We start from the raw sequence: 25,309 nt of genomic DNA, 5'->3' as shown, positions 1-25,309 counted from the left end.
GCCTTTTTCTGTAGGGACGCCGATTTGCTTGAAGTCCCAACGGCTACTTGGGGAAAAGAACATGAATAGTCTCATGACCTTTAAGAGCTAATCTGGTTAGGAATTGCGCGTGAATGGGTTTACACCATTGGAAACGGAACATTAAGAAAGAAAAGATAAATCTAGACCACCCGACACATGATCAAATTGGATATTATTGTAATTAATTGGTTTGTGTTGAGAATGAAAAATGAATGCTTGAAATCGATTCTCGGACATAATCCAAATTAGATAGTGGCAATGGATCTGACGTAAAAAGGTTCAACTCTCTTTTTTATTTTCTTTTGGCTCTTCATACTCTTCTTTGGTAAAATGAGTCCTCGATGATGTACATCGATGGGAAGTAGCAACATCTAGTATTAATAAACATGAATAACGAGACGAAATTATTTCCACCTTCCTTCACCAATATATCTCGTGATGGTATCGGTATCCGACCGGCCCACTCATTGCTGAGACGGCCCATCTTTGAAGAGTTATCTGCCGAACACCATACTTGCATTTGCTGATGAGTCGAATTTTCCATCCTCGCTTCACAAAGGTTGTGGCATCTGTGAACCGACAATCGGACAAATAACCTGGCTTTGAGGTAACAGTGCTCACTTCGACGTCTCTGTCGGCATGCCCACTACTCGTGACATTGGAGGCGGAGATTTGGTGATGCTTGAGTACACGAAAAGAGATATTCCTAGCATCCGAATGGCTTCTTCTTTGTTGAAACTGCTTAATGTTGGATCCACCAGCTCCAAGCCTCGATTAGTTTCATACAAACTCCAGGCCTAAAAGATCATATGAGAAAACAATACAACGTATTAAAATTGCAATATTAGTATCCCAAAGAAATAACATGAATCACTTATCACTTTTCATACCCATTCAAGAAGATATATCCTTTCTGCTTCCAAGCTTGAGTCAGAATTTGAACGCCCGCATAAAATTTCTGTTGGAAATAAAGGTTGGATAGACGCCCACCAAGATAAGGATAAACCACTGAGTATAGGACTCTATCCTATCTGATATTAGATGAGTATAGGACTCATCCTATCGGATATTAGATGAGTATAGGACTATCCTATCGATATTAGATGAGTATATAACTCTATCCTATCGATATTAGATGAGTATAGGACTCTCTATCCTATCGATATTAGATGAGTATATAACTCTATCCTATCGATATTAGATGAGTATAGGACTCTATCCTATCCAATATTGAGGAGGTGGGAACCTCTATAAATAATAGACCCACCTCTCACATATTAATCATCCGAACAACAAGAAAAGCTCTCTCTCCTTTTAATGGCGACCTCCAACATTTTCTAAAGTAGAAGCCCGATAATTTGTGGAGATTCCATAGGTGGTATCCTCCCTAGCCATTGTCGGTTCTTGGTTCTTGGTTCGTGAAAAAAAAAAAGTTGCTTCCCGTTAAGTGGTTGGAACTTGACTCGAAGCAAAGTTAAGAAGAAGAAGATCTTGAGTGTGTCAAGAACATCTTCTCCTCGTAGATCAAAGCTTGGAACTTCAAATTGAAAGTCGTGACCAAGGTACGATCTTACTGTTTCATTGCTATTTTATTTATGTGGTATAACGTAATTGTATATATCATAGGAATCATGCATGAGATATCGATAAAATCCTACATTGCCTAAGTCACATAGACCCGAAACTTGTAGGAAAACTGAACCAGATCTTGGGAGACGGGCTTCCAAGAAACGCATGACTGCAAAGCAATATAGGAGAACTTACTGTCTTGAAATCTGATAAGATAGAGACAGAGCCACCATCACCAGAATATACACCAAAGAGCCCCAGTCCTATTCAAGATAGGAATGAGGCTCGACCACTTAAATCTCTCCTACATCGATTATGGGACGATGCTAAGGAACCAAATCCATATGATGTGTCATCGGGGTTTATTTTCCCACCTCACGGGAAACAGAGGAAGTGGCTAGTAATTTTTGAATGGTCGATAGTGACCGCGTGGAGGATGAGGATGACTCCCACAGGCACCCGGGAAAGCTTCTATGTTCATGGTTGACTAGCTCATTTTAGTTCTACATTGTTTTTTGAAGATAGGAAACTCTTTTTGTATAAACAATTTTATGAAATGGAAATTTAAGTAGTAGATTTTTGCATATTCTATGTTATTGATAGTCAAATGCATTGATTTTATTTAATGGCTAGAATCATGCTAGTAGATTATCATGATCATCTCATATGTGAAAATGTGGATTACTTAGATTTAAATTTAAGAGATGATTCTTATTAAGTAGTATCTTATTTTTGGAATTCAAACTTGATAGAATGGCACCCGATGGAAAATCCCCGTTCATGATGCTACGAAAAGGACTTGTTAAACGATAAAATTACTGAACTTTGGTCTAGGAAAGTTAGGCTAATTAAGCGCGATAGGAAGGTCATTGATGTAATAATCGAGACAATGAGCGTACCTACCAGGATTAACACAAGTTGCTTATCTTCTTGCATTTTAAAAAGTACAATGAGTATACAAGCAAAGATAATGTTGCCCCGAATTGCCATACTTGGCACCATGAGGAATGACTTCATGATGCGGTATGATGGCTTTGGATCGGCAAAAGAGCTATGGGAAGCGATAAAAGCGGACCTTGGGGTACCTAACTACCGCATTGCGGTGAGGAGGCTACAAATGAGCTTTGACAAATTTATCAAAGGCCCCATACCTCTATGACACAACATTGCACGGTGATGAGAAACATGGTTCTTTGAGTTAGCCCAAGGGGCCAGTCTGTCAAATGAACAACAAATTCAAGCCGTCATTAGGTCTTTACCTAAAACTTGGGAACAATTTCGCCTTATCTTGACGCGATGACGATAGTATCACAAACTTTGCCGCGGTGTGCAAAGGAAATGTGAGCTTGAAGAACAAAGGCTTCTCAATGAAAAGCCCGTTTGTTCAAACCGAAGCAAATGTTGTCAACTCGAAAGAGGAAGGCTCCTTGGAACAAGAAAAAAGTGGAAAAGGGAAAGGCAAGGAAAAGGCCAAGCCTAACCCACGAAAAAAAAAACCTAGGAAGTCGATAGACATGACTAGTGTTGAATGCTTCCGTTGTCATCGATGGGACACTATGCTAGGGCATGTCCTTCTCCCGGAAGTGAGTTTTACTTTAAGTCTTTGTCAATGTGATAAGTCTTGTCATCTTTGTCGATTCATCACAATATTGGATTGTAGATTCAGACGATGCACCACATAAGCCGATAGGTCCCTATTTGAAGATTTCCTGAAACTTCCACAAGGAACTTCGGAGAGTCCACATGGGAAACCAAAGTGTTCTTGCCGATGTTTTGGGCACGTGCACTTGTAGGTTGGATTTTGCGAGTGGGAGATCCATCCTTATTGAAGAAGTACTCTTTGTACCCTCAATTAGGAGAAATCTTTTATCAGTTTTGAAATTACTTCAAGAATCCTATGTGTTTAATTTTTCCCAGAACTCGCTTGAGATATCTTTAAATAACAGATTGATAGGTCATGCTTATTTAATGAATTCTTTTATGACATTACACTTAGCACAAACTGAAGTTTTTATGTCTAAAATGGTTGGTTGCCAATTGTGGCATGCTAGACTAGGACATATTGGACACAATAGGATAGACCGCTTAGCAAGGGGAGGGTTATTAGGTAACTTAACCTCTGTTAAAATGGAAACACAGTGAAAGTTGTCTTCTTTGGAAAAGCCACCAAGAAACCTTTTGGGAAAGCCCAAAAGGGCAACTTATCATTTACAACTTATTCACTCGCACATCCGTGGACCAATGAATGTAACAAAGGCATGGGGCTTTGTATTTCATTACCTTCACGGATGACTATACACGCGATGGGACCGTGTACTTGATGTCTCACAAATCGAGGCATTGGACTATTTTAAAAAGTACAAGAACTTAGTTGAGAATCAACTTGATAGACAATAAAGGCCTTAAGAACCCACCGGGACGTGAATATCTTTCGATGAGTTTAAGGAACTCGTGAAAATAAGGGTATAGCTAGACAGCTAACTATTCCTTATACCCCCAGTGAGAATGGTGTCTCGAGAGAAGGAATAGAACCCTGCTTGGACATGGTTAGATCTATGATGGCTCGGCTAACTTGCCTATCTCATTTTGGGGTGATGCATTGTTAACAATTTGCACATACTTAACCTAGTTCCTTCAAAAATCGCTGACAAAACACCCTATGAACTATGGACCGGTAGACAACCTGTTTTGAACTACCTTAGACCATGGGGGTGTGCGGCCTTTGTCACTTCTCAAAATCGAGAATTTGGAAAGTTGAGTGCTCCCTGGAAAGAAGTGTATCTTTATAAGATACGATTGAGACTTCTAAGGGGTATGTCTTCCTAGGGGAGGATACTCAAGGGGGCATGTCACGTAAATAGAAGCACGTAACGTCCGATTCTTAGAGGATCAATACCCAATGAGGGGTGAGGTTGATAAGGATATACAATTTTACGAAGTTGATAACCTTATAACCTGGCGATGAACAAGGCGAAGATGAAACTTTCATCAACCCTGATTCTAGTAACAATGGCATTGGTCAAATGATTGATCAATCCCAACCTCGTAAGAGTGTTAGAGGCCATATCCCCAAACGTCGGTTTGAGATTGAAGGGGAGATAAATATGACCAATGCACTTACAGAAATATCTGATGAACCTAAAACGTTCAAGGAGGCTATTTATGGGTCCAATACAAGTAAGTGGATGGAAGCTATGAAGGAAGAATTGGAGTCGATGAAGAAAAACAAAGTATGGGACTTAGTTGATCTACCTCCAAACAGGAGATCTATTGGGAACAAGTGGGTTCTCAAGATCAAGAAAAATGCGGAAGGGAACATAGACAAATTCAAAGCTAGGCTTGTTGCAAAAGGTTACACCCAAAAAGAAGGAATAGACTATGAGGACACCTTCTCACCAGTAGTGAGATTTGCCTCCATAATCTCCTCTTGTCAATGGTTGCCCATTTAGATTTAGAGCTTTACCAGATGGATGTCAAAACTGCTTTTCTCAATGGAGAATTACAAGAGGAAATCTATATGGATCAACCCACCGGTTTTTCAATCAAAGTCGAAACACAAAGTGTGTGTTAAACCGAATGATCCATATATGGTTTAAAACAGGGCCTCTAGACGTTGGAATCGAGATTCCATGAAGCAATGCTTCAAGACAAATTCGAAATGGTAAATGAGGACCATTCGCGTATATGTCAAGACATCTAAAAATGGTTTTGTGATTCTATCTCTATATGTGGATGACATTTTGTTAGCAGGTAACAATAAGGCATTGATAAATTCCACTAAGGAGTGGTTGTCATTAAACTTCAAATGAAGGACATGGGTGAAGCAAGTTATGTCTTAGGAGTTAAAATAACTTCGTGGATCGGCCCAAACGCTTGTTATCTTTGTCTCGGAGACATATATCAAGAAGGTTTTGGAAAGATTCAACATGATTTGATTGTAAGCAAGTGGATCTCCCATGAAGTCTAGGAGAGTCTTTGAGTTCTAAAATGTCTCCCAAGAATCCTACTTGAAACTCGGGCTATGAAAAATGTACCATACTCCGCCAGCCGGAGCCTTATGTATGCAATGTTGTGTACAAGGCCGGACATCCGCTATCGCAAATAAGTTAGTATCAAGGTTCCAAACAAATCCACGGGTCGCATTAATCGAAAGGTCATTAAGAAGATAATGAGGTATCTAAAAGGCACCGTGGACTACTCACTTGTCTACCAAGGGAAAGATCTTAAAGGCGATTGGGTACTCCGATGCCGACCGGTTTGGAGACCTTGATGAGAGGAAGTCAACTTCGGGATATACCTACATAATGAATGGAGGTGCTATATCCCTGAGCAAAGAAAAAGCAAACTTCCATAGCACTTTCAACTATGGAAGGCGAGTATATTGCATGTTGCTCACGCCACCACGTGAGGTGTGTGGCTCGACGATTCATCAAACACTTGTCGGTGTTCTCAAGAGCTCTTGAACCGGTTCACATCCGGGTCGACAAAGATGGTCGCTCTTGCATATGCTAAAGATCCAAAGTACCATGGAAGAACCAAGCATATAGAGTTAAAATACCACTACGCACGACAAATGATATTGAAAAAAAAGTGGTTCTACAACATATATCCACCGATCGGATGGTTCTTGGGATCCACCGACCAAACCTATTCCAAAGGAACTCTTCCTTGCACATGTAAAAATGCTTGGGTTAAAGAGGATGTGATTATGTTAAGAACACTTTGATGGTTTAATGAATAAAAGTGCATTCTTTCCAGATCGATTGCATTCTCATTATCATTTTTTATCATCTCATATGTATGTCGGTAGGGTTGGTTGGTTCACTCACATGAACAAATCACTTCCATTTTAAACGATGGGAGTTTAGCTTGACAAGTCACTAAACCTTATAGGAAGGGTGGACCTAGTGCGAGTCATGCCCCTTCTTATAATTGGATAAGAAGAAACAGGCTTCATCATAGGGAAGATTCTCATCTAAACCTACAAACGGTTGTTGCCAAGTGGGAGCATAGTATCCTTGGAATTGTCATTAGGGATGACAACACTTGCATGGTATGAGTGGACATACGATATCTATTGTTAAGTAAACAAATTAGATACTCTTGCCATGACATGTTTTCACACAACATGTGTATAGTTGACCACCCGAGAGCAAGAAAAGAAATATCCCTAAAATTCTTGCTATGTGAGCTCTATTGATATAATTTTTGTTTAAAACATATCGAATGGTACCCTCCTTGAACTTTTGACCTTGTCAAGAAAATAAGAGGACTACTCGTAACTTTGGTTTGCTCCCCACAAGCTCTTACTAAAAGGCCGGATCATGCATACCGGAAGTTGGTAGAACTCGGACAATGATGACTTATGCAAAGGGGTAAAAGAACTGAAGGTTTATCACACAATCACCGGGATTCTACCGGCGGACAATTGATGATAATTGTGAATCATGTGATACGTTTTTGACTTTATGGTGTGGACTCATAGGGATGAGTGTTATTTGTCAAAGTGATGAAACAAACAGATCTTGGGGTATACACACACTCTCTCCGGATATTAGGTTTTCTGATTCATCTTCTTTAAGATCACTTTCATGGTAGATCACCGTGTCGCGTGCTTTTCATTGCGACTTGCTACTTCCGAGATATCATGATACGTGTGCTAGGGTCACACGAACCATTTGCCGTGTGAGACACACACAAATGGCTAAGCATTCTACTTAAATGCTTCTCTTAGAAACCTTCTTCGCCCGTTGTGGGCGAGTGGGAGATGTTGGAAATAAAGGTTGGATAGGCGCCCACCAAGATAAGGATAAACCATCGAGTATAGGACTCTATCCTATCTCGATATTAGATGAGTATAGGACTCTATCCTATCGATATTTAGATGAGTATAGGACTCTATCCTATCGATATTAGATGAGTATATAACTCTATCCTATCCGATATTAGATGAAGTATAGGACTCTATCCTATCGGATATTAGATGAGTATATAACTCTATCCTATCGATATTAGATGAAAGTATAGGACTCTATCCTATCCATATTGAGGAGGTGGGAACCTCTATAAATAGACCCCCACCTCTCACATATTAATCATCCGAACAACAAGAAAAGCTCTCTCTCCTTTAATGGCGACCTCCAACATTTTCTAAAGTAGAAGTCGGTAATTTGTGGAGATTCCATAGGTGGTATCCTCCCTAGCCATTGTCGGTTCTTGGTTCTTGGTTAAATGAAAAAAAAGGTTGCTTCCGTTAAGTGGTTGGAACTTGACTCAAGCAAAGTTAAGAAGAAGAAGATCTTGAGTGTGTCAAGAACATCTTCTCCCGTAGATCAAAGCTTGGAACTTCAAATTGAAAGTCTGTGACCAAGGTACGATCTTACATTTCATTGCGGCTTATTTTATGCATGTGGTATAACGTAATTGTATATATCATAGGAATCATGCATGAGATATCGATAAAATCCTACAATTTCTAAGGTCACAACCCCAAACCCAAACACATCAGCCTTCTCCATTAGATGGCCGCGCATAGCATACTCGGGGGCGAGATAGCCACTTCAATAAACATCCAACACTATTTTAATTTGGGGGTAATTATTAATTCAATACTGGTGTAAAAAATGAAAAACGAAAGAAAAGACTTGAAAACATTAAATTAAAAGCGTGTTCTGTTGTGTATACTAATCAACTTCTGCACTGCAGCATCAGCCAGAAGTTGGATTGTCTAGCATTCAAGCACCATCAGTACACTCGATTGTAAACAAACTCTGATGGGGTACTAGGGCTCAAAACCACATAATGGAAGTGCCAGAAAAGCTCTTACATTGTTCCCGCGACTCTCGTGCTAATGTGAGTTTTCTTGTCATCATAAAGCTTTGCCAAACCAAAATCTGAAATTTTGGGGTTCAGGGCAATATCAAGTAAAATGTTACTAGCCTTCACATCTCTGTGCACAATCCTGGGCTTTGATTCCTCATGAAGATAAGCTAAACCTTGTGCTGCTTGCAAGCATATGTTGTAGCGTGTTGGCCAATCTAAATGTAAAACAGTCTTTCCTGCATGGCAGTTGGACCCGTTCAATGAACGAATGTTAAGAATAGCTCTTAAGATGCAATTAAACGAAAAGCGCGCACAGTTCAGATTGCTTACCAAAGAGTGCTTGATCAAGTAAGGCTTTTATTTTCAAGATATTCATAAACAAGGAGTCTGTTCTCTGCTTCAATGCAACATCCATACAATTTTACGAGGTTGCGATGTTGCACAGAAGAAATAATGGAAATCTCTGCAACAAATTGACTCTTTCCTTGGTGAGATGGTACTAAGTTTCTTCACGGCTATCTCTCTCCCATCAGACAGCATTCCCTGTGGGATGATAAATGCTAATAAGTCGCTAGTATACACAGACATGTATGTTTACGGGTGCATAAGTTCTTGTTTGAAAATCCAACTATACTTCGATATCACCTTAAAAACAGGTCCAAATCCTCCCTCTCCTAACTTATTTGTTGGACTGAAGTCTTCTGTAGCAGTTCTCAGCTCAGCATAACTGAAAATATTTGGCTTATTGTCTATGGCCCCTAGAAGCTCTGGAAATCAATGAGAACACAAAGTATATATTGTAATACATACTTCCATAAAGAAAGGAAGAAATAATTAATTTTATTTTCCAAAAATGACGTGTCCTACTCTGTTTATCGATTGTAAGGAAGTACTTACTATCGTCTTCTTTGCTTCTTGATCTTTTCCTTCTAAAAGAAAAGATAGTGATAGCACATATAATGCTCAGAAGCCCAATGGAGACTGTGATACCAACAATCATGCCAGTCCTATTATTTGAAGTTTTCGAACCCGTAGGTGGACAGTTGCTGACAGTTGGTTTGAAATTTGTTAGTAGCTCAATAGTCAGAGTAGTGGCACAAGTAATTGACACCATTAGCATTTACAGTCTGTTCACTATTTACCAGGTGTAACACTGATAGCCGAAATGGATGGTCCGTAATAACCTCGTACAGGTATGGTGTAGGTACCCTTTCCAGCCCAGAAGAGATGAATCTCAAGGAAGTTCTCAGATACCCGAACTTTGTATAATCTTTGAACAGCTCGGTTTACGGAACCACCAGCCTCCCTTCTTATGTCAAAGTCCTTGACACGCAGCCCCCCTGGCACATAAATAAGTATGTTTCAGAAACATTAGAGATTACTCGTTCACTTTTCTTGTATATAATAATAATCAAGATACAAATTAGATATGTTATAATTAAAAGGAAGTGGGTTGGAATAACATCTATAAACTCCAATGAATCAGCAATATCTAAATCTTTTCACCATTTCTATCGATGGCAATGTTTTATTACGATTGATTCAGTAACTTTAATTGCTAAACATTTTGAAACCAAGAATATCATAGACATTTAAATTAGGAATATCGCTGAGTTGCTGATTTTCTAGATAAAGGCTGATCTCAAAGTCCACACACATAACATTATATGGCCAAGGTGCATACATTTGGTATTCTCAGGCCCACTCTTTTTCTAGAGATACATACATATTTCTTAAAGAACATTGTCAAAATTGTAAGGCCTTCTTAATCGTCTCCTCTTCTAGAACGATTACAAAAACTTGTAAGGCCTGAAGAAAATGCTATTTAAAAAAAATAAAAATAAAAATGCCTCCCTGTAGATATATATCAAAAACACGCCTTCCCAGACTCTGCCAAGTTCTTGAACTTGCAGGAGGAAAACCAGTCTCCACAAACTGCAGGTTTACATTGTAAATTCCATTCTCAAGACCTAGGCCATAGTATCTTAGTGATCCAGGGGACAGCCTCGCTGTCTGGAACAGCTCTGGATCAATAGTACCTGTAGCTTGCTCCATGTTGGTTTCAACGTATGAAAGGTTGACGCTTCTTTCAGCAAAAAGTCCTACATTACTGACTGCCCATCTTCTAGTATCTGTTACATAATATGATGCAGGGCCAACATTTGAATTTTCACTCTCATAAACGGTTCCGTCACGAGATGTCTTCTCTGGGCCACCACATTTGATTGCAAAGGAGGAATCTGCAGACCAGAGAAAGGAAGTTGTATTATCTTCATTCTAGTGGAAGAAGAACCTTAATCCACTCAGATTTTTAATTGTCATGTACAGCCTGGAATGCGATACTGTGTGTCATACTTTGCTGATGGACAAATTATAAGAAGCTCCTACAAAGTAAATGCATGCAGCAGTGACATGTTTCCTAATACATGCTAGTGATGAAACTGAAGAGTTCTTACAGCGTGGAGGGTCACTGTTACAACGAAATTGTCTTTGAAGGCAATTTAGTTCTGAAGCCAAGGCACTATTACATGATAGGAACATTGTCAGAACTTGGTGTAGAGGAAAACAATTGATTGCAATGAAAACGACAAATATACGATAACATTTAGAAAGGGCAACAAAAGCACTGTTGCCCTGCTGACAAATTTTGTTTTCACTTTTCAGAAATTTGTTCAAAAACTTAAAATGCACAGTTGCTTACCCATTGTTTGAGGAAAACGTCAAGTTGTTAGCTACGACATTCCTGATAAGACAGTGTGCAGGAAGCTGTTGTAAGCATACCAGGGATCATTCTAAACATTAATATCATGAATTACGAAATCAAAGGATTTAAGAGTAAGTTTGATTCTTATCGAATACGTGCTCATGGAAAAAAATATATTAAGTGACAGTGGAATTTAAATCTTTGAAATTCAGTCCTTTCTTAATCATTAGAAATGTGGCATTTGGATATTATATTGCCTGACAGAGAAAGTTCATAAGAAATAATAATGTGTAGGTATGCCACATTTTACCGTCATGCTTCTTAGTTTAGTTGGCTTAAAAAAGAAATAAAATACTCCTGGCATTTTTCTTGATCACTTGATTCATTGTTCCTCTACGATTTATATGATTATAAAGTTTACTGAGCTGCAGAAGTTTGTAGCACGTTCTATTCCAGATAACTAGAAACCAATGCTATTGCAAGAAAAGAATAAGAAAGGAGAAATAAAGAGGGGTTTTACACTAGTCTACGAAAAGATAATGAGCAGTCAATACTAAAAAAGAGAAATGCATAGGTGTAGAAATGTAGGTTACAGAAACAAGTTTGTTATATCGTCAGACATACAGTGATAGATCTCTCTGGGTTGCCCAAGGTGGTAAACTTCCTGATAGTCTGTTGTATGACAAATCTCTGCACATAAATCATACAGGCAAGGTCATTATGATCTGATTTATTTAATGAAGAAAAATAAGTATGGCTGCAATTGTAAGTAAATTGTTAACAAGAAAAACCGAAGAAAATTTTCTCAAAAAAAATAATAATAATAATAAGAATTAGGAGTTACATGGTGAGAAGTGACGGAAGCTTTTGAGGAGGAATCGAACCAGATAAGCTAAATCAATGTCAGGGCAAATATACAATATACAACATTCCCCCTGATTTTGTAAATTGTCCTACTTACAATATACAACCGTGTTTAAATATGAGGGCACAACTTATGCACATAAGAATCATTATATTATAGTGGAAGATTCCTGTAAATTTCTATCTTCCCTCTCATTTCCTCATAAACTTGCTGAGTCTTTGTAACAGATAACACATTGGTTTATAATACATTGTGTTTATAGTTATTGTCTGCATAACAAAATTTTTGGCTCTGGGTATTAGGAAGCATTCTCTGTGGACATGTAGAACTGCACCAGAGTCATTACTAAACATAAGGGACGCAATGTCCTAAGCATTTGTGTGCCATACAGTCATACATGTAAAGTAATTCACTTCAAGTTCTAGAAATTGATGTTGTACAAGCTATGATGAAAAAGGAAAATGGTTTAGTATTGTACCAGGTATCAAGGTTATAAAGTCTTTGTTGGATTTCAGGCAAACAAATGGAGGCCAAGGAAGCAGATTCTGACGTATGGTGATCAGATAATTAAACCGTGTAATGATGTTCTCTTAATTTATTATATGTGCAGTTCAAACATATTAGCATGCTATCTCATAAGCATCAATGTCTTTGTTGGAATGACACAGGTGAAAGCATTGTAAAAAGCAAGACACATAAAACATTGGAAAGTGTTATGACCAGACTCATGCTTGACATGGCGCGGAGGAAGCGCATAAAAAATCCCAAAACTTACTAAAATGTCACTAATCTCATATTATCCATATCTCTGCATTCTCAATAATATTGTTGTTCCTATGAGATTCACTCAATCCGTCACTATCCTTACAACTTGATTGTAGCAATACTTATATTAATTATACCATTCTACCCATTAATGTTGTTTTAATTACTTTTTTTAACAGTATTTTAAGATTATATTTTCTACAAAATGATCTTACACAATTTGGGTTGTGTGACGAAGATGTTTTTTCGAGGAAGGTTTCGGATGGGTAAAGAGAGCTCATGAAAGTTCAGATTGATAGAGCAAGATTTTATTTCAACCGAGCAGAGGAGAAGTTTTGTTGGTTTGAACTAGATATTAAAGGGGGGATTTGTTTGAAAGGTCCCAAGCATGGAATTGCAGTTTAGAGTTTCATGTGTAATTTATTTTTGTTCCCTCTTAATTTTTGAAGTTCGAATGGGCAATGTTTTCTTGATGTTGCGAACAACTACCATTTCTTCTGTGTAAAAATTGAATTTCTAATATTGGTTTGCCTATTGTTCTATTATTCATGTGTGTCCTTTGTTGACTTTCTGTCTTCACTTGGTATGTCATATATCTAATTTTTGTTCCAGTTTGAATTATTTCTGGGGGTCTCATTTGACGATTTGATTGTCAGATTAGAAAGGATGACCTCCTCTTGTTTTTTATTAGGATTTATTTTCTGGTTCAGTGGCATATCGTTAAGACTTGCAACTCACGTGCATGATACTAGTAAATTAAAAGATTGTTCCAAGACAACAGTTGGCGGATGATTATTTTACAAAGACTTCGGCCAATTTCTAGTGGAAAAATAAAATAAAAACTTACAACATAACCAAAACTCCAAAAGAGCTTCAAGAATGTAGTAAAAATCATGGACCAAAATATCGACGATATATCCGATATATCGCCGATATATATCGGTATTTTGGTACACCGATATCGATATTTCCGATATATATCCACCGAATATAGAACTCTTTTTTTTCCGATATATATCGGAATTTCCAATATGAAACTTTATATCGCCGATATAATCGATATTTCCGATATAATCGATATATATCGGTTGACTTTTTGACCATTTTAAAATATAAATCCGATATTTCCAATATATTTCCGATATATATCCGATATATCCGATATTATATTTCCGATATATCCGATATTTCCGATATTTTAAATAATTTAGACTGGTTACCAAAAAAATAGATATATCCGAAATATCCGATATATATATCGGTTTTTGAGTACACCGATATATTGATCGATATCGATATTTTGGGCCTTGGTAAAAATAGTGGCAAACAAAACCCAAGATGCATTGCATTGGACAAACCCAAAATACGAGCCAGAACCATAAAATTGATAAAAATAACCGTTATGGTGTACTAAAAAGGGTTCACACATGGACATGTTGCTACATAATGTCTTCAGCAAGAGTGCAAGACGCGAGGCTGTTAACGTGTTGCACATATTGGAACGATTGCTTTGTCTTCAAATTTTCTAGCCATTTCATCTCTTGCTTCTCTACATCATAAGCATAATGACAAATAGCTTCACTGCCAGAAGAAAGCAGAAACACCATCAATCTTCCATTTTTCAAGGTTCCAATAAACTTGAGGTCTTGTCTGGCAGAATGCTTGGTGCCGGAAGGATAATTGGGCCAGTCAGAAATCATGGTGGGGGAAGAATAATTGGTTGGGCATTTTACGGAAATAAAATATTGCTTCACCCAATCCTTTGTATGGATATCCCTCAGGGACCATATCACCCATCCATTAGCATCTTGACGCTTATCAGCAAGAGCCATGAAACCCTCAATCTCTAGAGTAGCAACAGGTTTATCAATACCTTTGGGGAGAGGGATCATTTCAAGCGTTTCCCTAGCCATGTCAACGGAAACCAAATGGCAAATCCCGCCCATCTTCTTCTCTAAAATATTTCTAAAATACAACACCCCATTCACAGATATATTAGTACCATCAAGGAGATCTTTCCAAGTAAAACCATCCAAAGAAAACAATACTCCTCTCCATGCATTACTACCTACAGTCAGTATCTCACATACAAAAAAATATCCTTCCAACCATATCTCCCCAGTGTATGGGAGCGTTATCAATTTTCCACCACCACAACCAATGCCACTTACACTTACTTTATACTCATTCTTCCCAGGAACAAAAGTTAACCCATAATAGTGACACGACCAATTAATTATATTCTCTTGGAGTGTAGGTACCACGACGGATCTCTTCGTGAGAAGGTTCGCGACACAAAAATGACGAGGCTTATCCGCATGCCTAATCAGAACCAAACCATTACAACTAGCAACTACAATATGTGAAAGTTTATTACTCAAATCGCACATAACAACCTCCCCGTTTTCAATCTCCATAACATAAGTGTCACACTTGGTGTTCCAATTCTCTCTATCCAGAATCAGTATACCAGGTTCCGAACGAAGAATATGGTGATTAGCGAAACCTGGATCTAGTATTGATTTTGACCAATGAGTACTTACTCGCCTTAGATCGTTTAATGTATGGACTGGAAATTGATCCAAGGTCTTTAAGAGTATGTCTTTGGGTAGATTTGACATCCCATGTTTCTTTGTATTCGTTTCATTATCTTTACACTGAATATCCATCTATTTTGGTGAAAGAATTGGGTATAACTGTATAAGAAATTAGGGAATTAGGTCTCGTTTTTTTTTTCGTTTTTGGTCTCGATTTGAAAGAATGGTGGTGGGACTTTGGAATATATATAGTGGGTGTGGTCGAGCCAGGTTGGGCTCATGCTTCAATTTCTTCAGAAGCCCAAGATGAATCGAATGCTACTTTTGTTGAGAGATTACAGCTCAAGGACAAAGCCCAATAATAATTTCGCAATAAGTCTATATTGATTTTTCATTTCGCCATAAATCCTAAATCGGACTGACATCATCAAGTTTTACTTATAATTTCAGCTCAAAGACACATTTTCAATTTCAATTTTGCCATAAGTCCTATGCAAATTTATATAGTTTCCTTTTCATATATAAATTTAGGGTTGCGGTATTAACACCCCATAAAATGGGACTAGCACTCCTTTAGTAAAAGAGTAGTGGAATAATAATTATTCTAAATGTGTCCCTTCTTCATATGGGTTTACCAACCCTCATCAAGCACCCCACCTTTTTTTGTCCAACTAGGCACCCAAGTTTGAAAAAAAAAATCCAAATCTTATTATATTTCTCATTCTCATCTGACACTTTCCCTCAATTTATTTTCTTGTCATAGTGAAATCGAACTCCCACCATTGTCAATTCCACCAAAATTTACTTCGTTCAAATATGAGTGATGAAAATACCACAACAATCAGATTTCGCCAACAGACAACACTGACGGCAATCAACTGACGTATCTCATTTTTTACTCAAAAATTTCTAGTTTGACTCTTGGTTCATGCTTTTTGGAACTTGTAGCAAACCAAATTTTGAAACAAGGAAGTGGAATGTGTTGGGGGAAGTTAGAGTTGGAATATTTGCCAGACAAGATATACCCGTTAGAACTGAATTTTCCTATGATTATAACTTTGAATGGTATGGTGGTGCTAAAGTTCGCCGCCTATGTGGTGCCCCTTTCTGTTATGGTTTTCTCTGGGCAAAGTCTCACGGTTTCCAGATGAGTCTTTTAAAAGAGTCGAACAATGCAATCTTACTGCTGCAGATTATAAGCTGCTTAATGCATATCTGGTTTTGTTGTATGGGCGTGGCAAAAGACCATATTGCTAATTAACACAATACTCTCAATACGATTTGGTTCACATGGAAACTTTTGGTGTTATTTCTATATGCAAATGCTAAGTTGATTTGCGGTTATCTTTTTCGACACTGTAGTTGTGATATTGGAATCCCGGAAATGTCGTATCTTTTATATGCATGTCGATGTACCTGTTATTGTATAGTTAATACTACAATCTAATACCATCTCAATATAAGGGTCGAAAAATCATGCTTAAGGAAGTTTATGACAAACGCGTTTCTTTACTCTACTGGAATTCCACGACAAGCCGATGCCGCCAACAGAACAAACTTGCCGCACAAGGGTGCCGCCAACAGACCACACTGACGACAATCAACTGCCATAGCACATTTTTCATTCAAAAATTTCTTTATCCCTACTGGAATTTCACGGTAGTCAAATGTCGCCAACGGAACAAACCCCCGCGGCACAAGAGTGCTGCTAAAATAACAATACTGACAGCAATCAACTGCCGTAGCTCATTTTTCACTCGAAAAATGTAGTGGAGTGCTATGGATGACGGGGTGTATGGACAATGTCTCATTAAATAGAGGGGTGTCAGTACTAATGATTTAGGCAAAGGGGTGCTAACTCCATTTTATGGGTTTCAATACCGCGGCTCTAAATTTAAATTTGTATATAAATTACATATGCAAATTTAAATTTATATATAGTATTTTACATATGATATACAAATTTAAATTTACATGTAAAATTTATATAGAAATTATAACGAAATTAAAATTGAAATGGGTTTAGGGCAAAAATATTTGGGAAAATTGGGCTCTCAGAGCTCAGTTACTTTATTTTAGTTTAGGTCAAAGACCTTCATTCAAAGTCTTTTAACAAATTTGTCCTTCTAAATAAACTTAACTAATCACATTATTTTGTAAAAACTTATCAAAAGCCCAATCTACAATTACGTCCGCAGAAACCCTACCCAATCTTTGAATCAACCATGGTTATTGGGTTTCTCTATTTCGGAAACTTGAAATAGAGTCAGCTCAGAAAATGAAAGATAATTGGACTGTCGATTTTCTATTAAGGGTATTTTCGTCACGTGGGAAAAGAACCCTTGGCAAAATCAATTTGTTGGCGACCAGGAGCCCTAACATATTTAGATTTTAGACACTTTTTAGCTTTTAGTCTTTTACTACTCTCCAAGGATATCTCCTTCTCGAACCTCATTTTGTAATATATGCTGGTATTCAACTTTTATCACCATGGCATAAAATACCAAGTACTATAAATCATAGTGCAGACATAACCAGGAGATACAAGAAGGTCGTAAACTATTTCACTAAACGGATATTGAACACATGAAAAATACCACTCAATACTACGAAAATGTAATTATATGGTACTAATTAATAATGGTAGATATATGCAGCCTTTGCTAGATAATGTCTTCAAGAAAGAGGTAGACTGTCAACAATCCAACATGTTGCATACACTGAACCATGGACCAAAATATCGCCGACGTCAATATTTTGGTACACCGATATCGATATTTCTGACATATATCCACCGAATATAGAACTCTTTTTTTCCTGATATATATCGAAATTTCCGATATAAAACTTTATATCACCGATATAATCGATATTTATGATATATATCAGTTGACTTTTTTACTATTTTTTAATATAAATCTGATATTTCTAATATATTTCCGATATATTTATGATATTTCTGATATTTTAAATAGTTTGGACTGGTCACCAAAAAAATAGATATATCTGATATATCCGATATATATCAGTTTTTGGATACACCGATATATTCATCGATATCAATATTTTGGGCCTTGCACTAAACTACATGTTTCGTCACCTTTAAACTTTCTAGCCTTTTGATCTGCTGCGTCTCTACATCATGCATAAGCATAGATAATAACAAAGAGGTCAGTGGATAAATAAAGCATAAACACGATCAGTTTTCCACTTTTCGAGCTTGCTTTCAAAATAAGCTCAAGGTTTTGTCCTCTTCCAGAAATAATGGCTACTTCTTCTTCTTCTTCTTCTAGGGAAATACAATATCGCTTCACCCACTCCTTAGTGGAAATCCCTCGGGGGACCAGATGCTCCATTCTGCAGCATATTTATTCTTATCAGCAAGAGACATGAAACCCCCAACCTCAAAAACTGCAATACGATGAGTGGCACCTAGGGTAGGTTTCCATACTATTTGGCAGAGGGATTGTTTCAAGCGTTTCACTAGCCATGTGACCACGTCCATGTTCCATGTAAAGCCAAGTGGCACCTAGGGTAGGCACTCAAACTTGACTGGGCTCTGGGTCAATCGGGCTTCATTCAAAGTCTTCAAAAAAATGGGAAGGGATCGGTTTACTCTTCCTTCTTTACACACTTTTGTACTCGTTTTCTCTACCATCAGATTGCTAGATCTAACGCTTTAGATTAGTTTGGGTTGGTAAGCCATACGTAATGTTTAACATGAAGGTGGCTCCACTCAAGCTAAGCCTATCACGATTTCCAAAGCAACTCATCTCTTTCCCCACTTTTGATTCTTTATTCAAGCCTTCCACTTTCGCAAAGTTCATTTGGTCAGATGTCAAACCAGAGTGAGACGAAATGATTTTGCCCCAAAATAGAGGAAGGGAAACGTTTGTGTATATCCCGAAGCCGAAAAACAAGACACTATAAAAATGGTTCAATGGAGTAGTTTTACAGCAATGTCTTAGTAGCAAAAAAAAAACATTTAGAAGAAGCAAACTATTTTCAATTCAAATGGTTGTGGCCAGGGCCGGCTCAAGCCAAAGTGTGGCCTTAGGCGAGGCCTTTATTTGCGAGGCCTTTATTTCTCAGGCCATCTATAATCACTAAAAAAAAATCACTGTATATTCACAATTGTATTAGCGAAAATCTAGTATCATGACTCAAATCGAACGAAAAAACGACAAGAACGTAACCAAATAAACATTAAAACTATAAATAAATAAAATAATAGATTCATATTGAAATAAAAAAACAAAAACAAAACAAAACAAATTTCACAAAAATTGTGAGTATTAGATGATGAATTGATGATTAACTGTTTAGAATTCAAAAGTGAAATTGAACTTGAAATTGGTGAAATAGAACAAGTGAGAGAGAAAGATTTAATAAGAGAAGTGTAATGACAATTTCTTTAATTAAGACAAGTTAATTAAGATAGAAAAGAAGAAAATGCATAGAATGTGGAGATTCTTTCACTAAACGTGGTTAAATGAGCACACTCCTACAAAAACTGAAATTACTATGCGCTTGTAGTCATTGGATTCATATTAATTCATTTGTACGGTGGACTATTAGATCGTATACACTCCACATTAAGTGGAGATTCTTTCACTAAACGTGGGATTTTCCATTTGTTTTTATTCTTCCAATAAAACAATTTGATTAAATGAGCACACTCCTACAAAAACTGAAATTACTATGCGCTTGTAGTCATTGGATTCATATTAATACATCGAGATGTCATTTGTACGGTGGACTATTAGATCGTATACACTCCACATTAATTTACTCCGAAATTTAGTGCGTGATAGAAAACCCATTTATAAACAAATTGACTATCATATCCTTTTTTGGTATTTTTTTCTTTATAAAATTAGGTAATAATAAACAAATATGTGGATAAATTAGGAAATATGAGGCCTTCCAAATTTGAGGCCTTAGGCGGCCGCCTAACTCGCCTAAGGGTTGAGCCGGCACTGGTTGTGGCCTTGTGGTTCAGGACTTCAGGGAACCCGTCTTAGTTTTAAGTTACTTTTGTACTCGTGGAGAATCAATTTGCACACCTGGAAATTGTATTACTTTACAAGACCCAACACAGTTCTTCAAATCAAATTCATATTCATTTGCTAAAATTCATACTCACCAACATTAATTGGGCTTAAAGGAGTGACTTTTGTTTATAAATTAATAGAGAAGGGGGAATGTGTAAAAAATATGTCCTAAATAAACAAATAAACTGAAGTCCTTATTAAACAAAGGAAAAACGAAAGAGCTTCAAGAATGTTGTAAAAATAGTCACAAACAAAAACAACATTGCATTAGACTAACCATAAATACAACCCTGAAAGAAAACAGTTATGGTACTAAAAAGGGTTCACAATGGACATGCTGCTACATATGGTCTTCAGCAAGACGCGAGGCTGTTAACATGTTGCACATATTGGAACGATTGATTTGTCTTCAAATTTTCTAGCCTTTTCATCTCTTGCTTCTCTACATCATAAGCATAATGACAAATAGCTTCGCTGCCAGAAGAAAGCAGAAACACCATCAGGGCCGGCTCAAGCCAAAATGTGGCCTTAGGCGAGGCCTTTATTTGCGAGGCTTTTATTTTCTAGGCCATTTATAATCACCAAAAAAATTCACTATATTTTCATAATTTTATTATAAACTAGTATACTGCGTGGCAGTGGGGAGTGAGCGGAGCTGGGATGAGAGAGAGTTGGGTGATGCGGGAGGAGAAAGAGAGATGGGTGAAGGAGAAAGAGATATGGGTGAAGGAGAAAGGGTATTGGGGGCGGAAAAAAAATGAGAGAGAAGTTGAGGACGCATGCATTTAAACCAACCAAATTGGTTTTGTCCACATAGCCCTCCCCTCGCTAAAAATCGTTAAGTTCCATCACTTTTTCGATTAAGAGCGAAAATCTAATATCATGACTCAAATCGAACGAAAAAACGATAAGAACGTAACCAAATAAACATCAAAACTATAAATAAATAAAATATTCATATTAAAAAAAAAAACATCAAATTTCACATAAACTGTGAGTATTAAATGATGAATTGATGATTAACCGTTTAGAATTCAAAAGTGAAATTGACAAATGGTTAAACTTGAAATTGGTGAAATAAAACAAGTGAGAAAAAGATTTAATGAGAGAAGTGTAATGACAATTTATTTAATTAAGACAGTTTAATTAAGAGAGAGAATAAGACAATGTATAGAATGTGGAGATTCTTTCACTAAACGTGAGATTTTCCATTTGTTTTTATTCTTCCAATGAAACAATTTGATTAAATGAGCACACTATTACAAAAATTGAAATTACTACGTGCTTGTAGCCATTGGATTCATATTAATACATCGAGATGTCATTTGTGCTGTGGACTATTGGATTGTATACACTCCATATTAATTCACTCCGAAATGTAGTGCGTGGATAGAAAACCCATTTGTAAACAAATTGACTATCATATCCTTTATTGGTGATTTTTTCTTTATAAAATTAGGTAATAATAAACAAATATGTGGATAAATTATGAAATATGAGGCCTTCCAAATTTGAGGCCTTAGGCGGCGGCCTAACTCGCCTAAGGGTTGAGCCGCCACTGAACACCATCAATCTTCCATTATTCAAGCTTCCAATAAACTTGAGTTCTTTTTCGGGAGAATTACTGGTGCGGGAAGAATAAGAATAATCGGAGTAGTCAGAGTCATCGGTGCGGATATCATACTTGGTTGCTCCGTCTGTGATAATACAGTTATGCTTCACCCACTCCTTCTTATGGAAATCCCTCAGGGACCATATCCCCCATTCAATTGTATCATATTTATCATGCTTATCAGCAAGAGCCATGAAACCAGGTTTCTGAATACCTTTCGGGAGAGGGATCATTTCAAGTGTTTCTCTAGCCATGTCCATGGAAACCAAGTGGCAAATACCACCCTCCTTCTCTAAAATATTTTTATAATACAACACCCCATTCACCGAAATATTAGTACCATCAACGACATCTTTCCAAGTATAACCATCCAAAGATAACAATACTCCTCTCCATGCATTACTACCTACAGTCGGTATCTCACATACAAAGAAATATCCTTCCAACCATATCACCCCTGTGTATGGGAGCGTTATCAATTTTCCACCACCACGACCAATGCCACTTGCAGTTATTTTATACTCATTCTTCCTAGGAACAAACGTTAACCCGTAATAATGACACGTCCAATTAATTATATTCTCTTGGAGTGTAGGGAGTACGACCGACTTCTTAGTAAGAAGGTTGGCCACACAAAAATGGCGAGGCTTAGACACGTGCCTAATCAGAACCAAACCATTACAACTAGCAACTACCATATGTGAAAGTTTATTACTCAAATCACGTATAACAACCTCCCCGTTTTCAATCTCCATAACATAAGTGTCCCAATTCTCTCTATCCAGAATCAGTATACCAGGTTCCAAATGAAGGAGATGGTGATTAGCGAAACATGGATCTATTATTGAGTTTGACCATTGAGGGCATACTCGCCTTAGATCGTTTAGTGTATGGACTGGAAATTGCTCCAAGGTCTTTAACAGAACTAGCCTCATGCCACGTGCCTATTACGTGAAACAATCTCAAGCTCCACTATTATTATTTTTTCTAATTTTAAATTTACAATAGAAGTGAATTACTATTTTATCTCTATATGTGTGCAATCATTTTTCTCACCCTCGAGCCCACAAGTCTACACTTTTGTCAGAAAACAAATTTGATAATTGTGAAAATACAATTTCACCCCTAAAAAAACGAAAAAAACAAAAATAATTATAAAATTACTAAAATACCCCTACGTCCATACCCATCACTATTCATTCGCCCTCATTTTTCTATATATTAAAGATGTCTTTGGGCAGATTTGACATCACCCGTTTTTGTCTATTATTCTCGCTAGTTTTGAACACGTTGCACCGACCAATGTTTTCAAAAAAATTCTTAATAGATTTTAACCCCTAAAACATAACAAATATTAAAATAATATAAAAACAATTATCTTGTAATTGAAGATGCAAAATAGGGACAAAATCGTCCAATAGTTTGTATTGACAGTGACAATTCAATCAAAAAAGTTAGCTCACGCCATCAATAAAGAAGTTTCATTTTTTACTTTTTAGCCCCTAAATTCTACATATACAAGAAATTTCCTTTTATTAGTTCTGAATTTGAAAAATGATGGTCAAAGACCTTAATTCAAAGTCTTTTAATAAATTTGTCCTTCTAAATAAATAAATAAACTAACGTCGTTATTTTGAAAAACTCCTCAAAAGTCCAATCTATCTATACATAACCAAGAATAAAAAAAAAAAAAAAAACTTTCCTTTTTTAAAACCCTTGAATTGTTCTGAATCTGGAAAACCATGGTGAACACAGAGAAGCTAATGACCCAAATCTTCGAACTAAAATTCACATCAAAATCCCTCCAACGCCAAGCCAAAAAATGTGAAAAAGAAGAAAAATCGGAAAAACTAAAAGTGAAAAAAGCAATAGAAAAAGGTAACATGGACGGGGCTAGAATTTACGCAGAAAACGCAATCCGTAAACGGTCAGAACAAATGAACTACCTCCGTTTATCATCACGTCTTGATGCGGTTGTCTCACGTCTCGACACGCAAGCAAAGATGACAACAATTAGTAAGTCCATGGGCTCAATTGTAAAATCACTCGAGTCATCACTTGGAACTGGGAATTTACAGAAGATGTCTGAGACTATGGATCAATTTGAGAAACAGTTTGTTAATATGGAAGTGCAAGCTGAGTTTATGGAGAGTTCGATGGCGGGGAGTACTTCTCTGAGTACTCCTGAAGGGGATGTTAATAGTTTGATGCAACAGGTGGCTGATGATTATGGGTTGGAGGTTTCCGTTGGCCTTCCCCAGGCGGCTGGGCATGCGATTCCAGGGAAGGTTACCGAGAAAGTTGCCGAGGATGATCTGTCGAAGAGGCTTGCTGAATTGAAGGCTAGAGGTTAGGTAAAATGTGGGTTTTGAGTGTAGATACACGTGAGGCCTTCCGTGTTTAATAATTTGGAATTTATGTTAAGGATATTACGTTTTTACATTTGTTGTCTATGTATGAATTGCTTGCCATGTATTTGGCCTGCATTGGTTTCGTCATGTTAAGTTTATATTTTGTGTTGAGGATCTCTTGTAATGTTCATATTGCATTGCCACTTTATTGTTGTACGTAATTTACTGGTTTCTTGCATGAGAATTTGGAGATTTGTTTGTAATGTAAGCCTTGCTAGTAGTTGATAGAATGTAAAAGAATGCATCAAGTAATGAAGTTTAACTGTATTGGTGAAATAAGAGTATAAGGACTTCTATACAATATATAGACATTATAGAAGAGCCAAATATTTTGACATTTTCAGCTAGTTTGGCTGCGAAAGAATAGATGATAAATAATTTTTCATCTTTGCTGGCTTGGGGTTTAGGCTGGTAGATCCTCGGTTTAGTATGAGGTTGTCGTTAGTGTTTTTGTCTTTACAAAATGGTATTTGTTTTCTTCAATTGTTGGAGTTTATGTTTTCACTGTGGCTTATGTGGGTCTTATTTTAGATATGATGTTAAAGATGTATTTATGTATGAGTAGATTGTGTTGGATAACACTGTAGCGTTGAAGTATATTTCACGAATTGTTATGTACTTGGCCAGCTTTAGTTAGGTCTTGTTTAGCTTTTATATGCTTTGAGGATCTCTCATAATATTCATCGGGGTATGGGTTGAACATATTTTGATATTTTCTTGATGATGCGCTATGTAATTTGGATTTATTGTTAGGAATTTGCACTTCTCTGTCTATGTCTATGCATTTGTGTTTATGAAGATTAAAGGGTTCAAGTGAATTTTTGCGAGTCTAGCATGATGTCCGTTTAATTGCTTCCAACTTCTGTTGAGTCCTATTTATCTTAGATATTTTCTTGAGGCATTTTTTTTTCATGAAAATTTGTGTACTTGTTTGTGATATAGCACCTGT

At 37.0% G+C, this 25,309-nt stretch overlaps 2 protein-coding genes across 2 annotated transcripts; one reads left to right on the top strand and one right to left on the bottom strand.

Moving 5' to 3' along the window:
* Positions 1-441: 441 nt before the first annotated feature.
* LOC147517690 (putative LRR receptor-like serine/threonine-protein kinase At1g56140) lies at positions 442-15,415 on the bottom strand. The gene is given in 17 exon segments (XM_086593677.1): positions 442-659; positions 662-818; positions 912-981; positions 8,068-8,148; positions 8,417-8,648; positions 8,743-8,764; positions 8,766-8,907; positions 8,909-8,955; positions 9,058-9,179; positions 9,310-9,477; positions 9,555-9,752; positions 10,263-10,652; positions 10,869-10,933; positions 11,114-11,155; positions 11,741-11,806; positions 11,961-12,008; positions 14,190-15,415. Coding segments are annotated over 17 exon segments (3,294 nt in total).
* Positions 15,416-23,614: 8,199 nt separating this feature from the next.
* LOC147517689 (ESCRT-related protein CHMP1B) lies at positions 23,615-24,544 on the top strand. The gene has a single exon (XM_086589816.1). It carries the CDS (start codon positions 23,692-23,694, stop codon positions 24,301-24,303), a length of 612 nt encoding a protein of 203 aa, XP_086445942.1. The 5' UTR covers positions 23,615-23,691; the 3' UTR covers positions 24,304-24,544.
* The last annotated feature ends 765 nt before the right edge of the window (positions 24,545-25,309 follow it).

This window comes from Coptis chinensis, chromosome 2 (assembly GCF_015680905.1).
Source record: "Coptis chinensis isolate HL-2020 chromosome 2, ASM1568090v1, whole genome shotgun sequence".
NCBI classification, from domain to species: domain Eukaryota; kingdom Viridiplantae; phylum Streptophyta; class Magnoliopsida; order Ranunculales; family Ranunculaceae; genus Coptis; species Coptis chinensis.
Note: the sequence above shows the minus strand (reverse complement) of the source record. Positions and strands in the feature narration are given on the sequence as shown.

Bases quoted from the DNA above. Each gene is read 5' to 3' on its own strand.
- LOC147517689 (XM_086589816.1), top strand. From the start codon at position 23,692: ATGGTGAACACAGAGAAGCTAATGACCCAAATCTTCGAACTAAAATTC.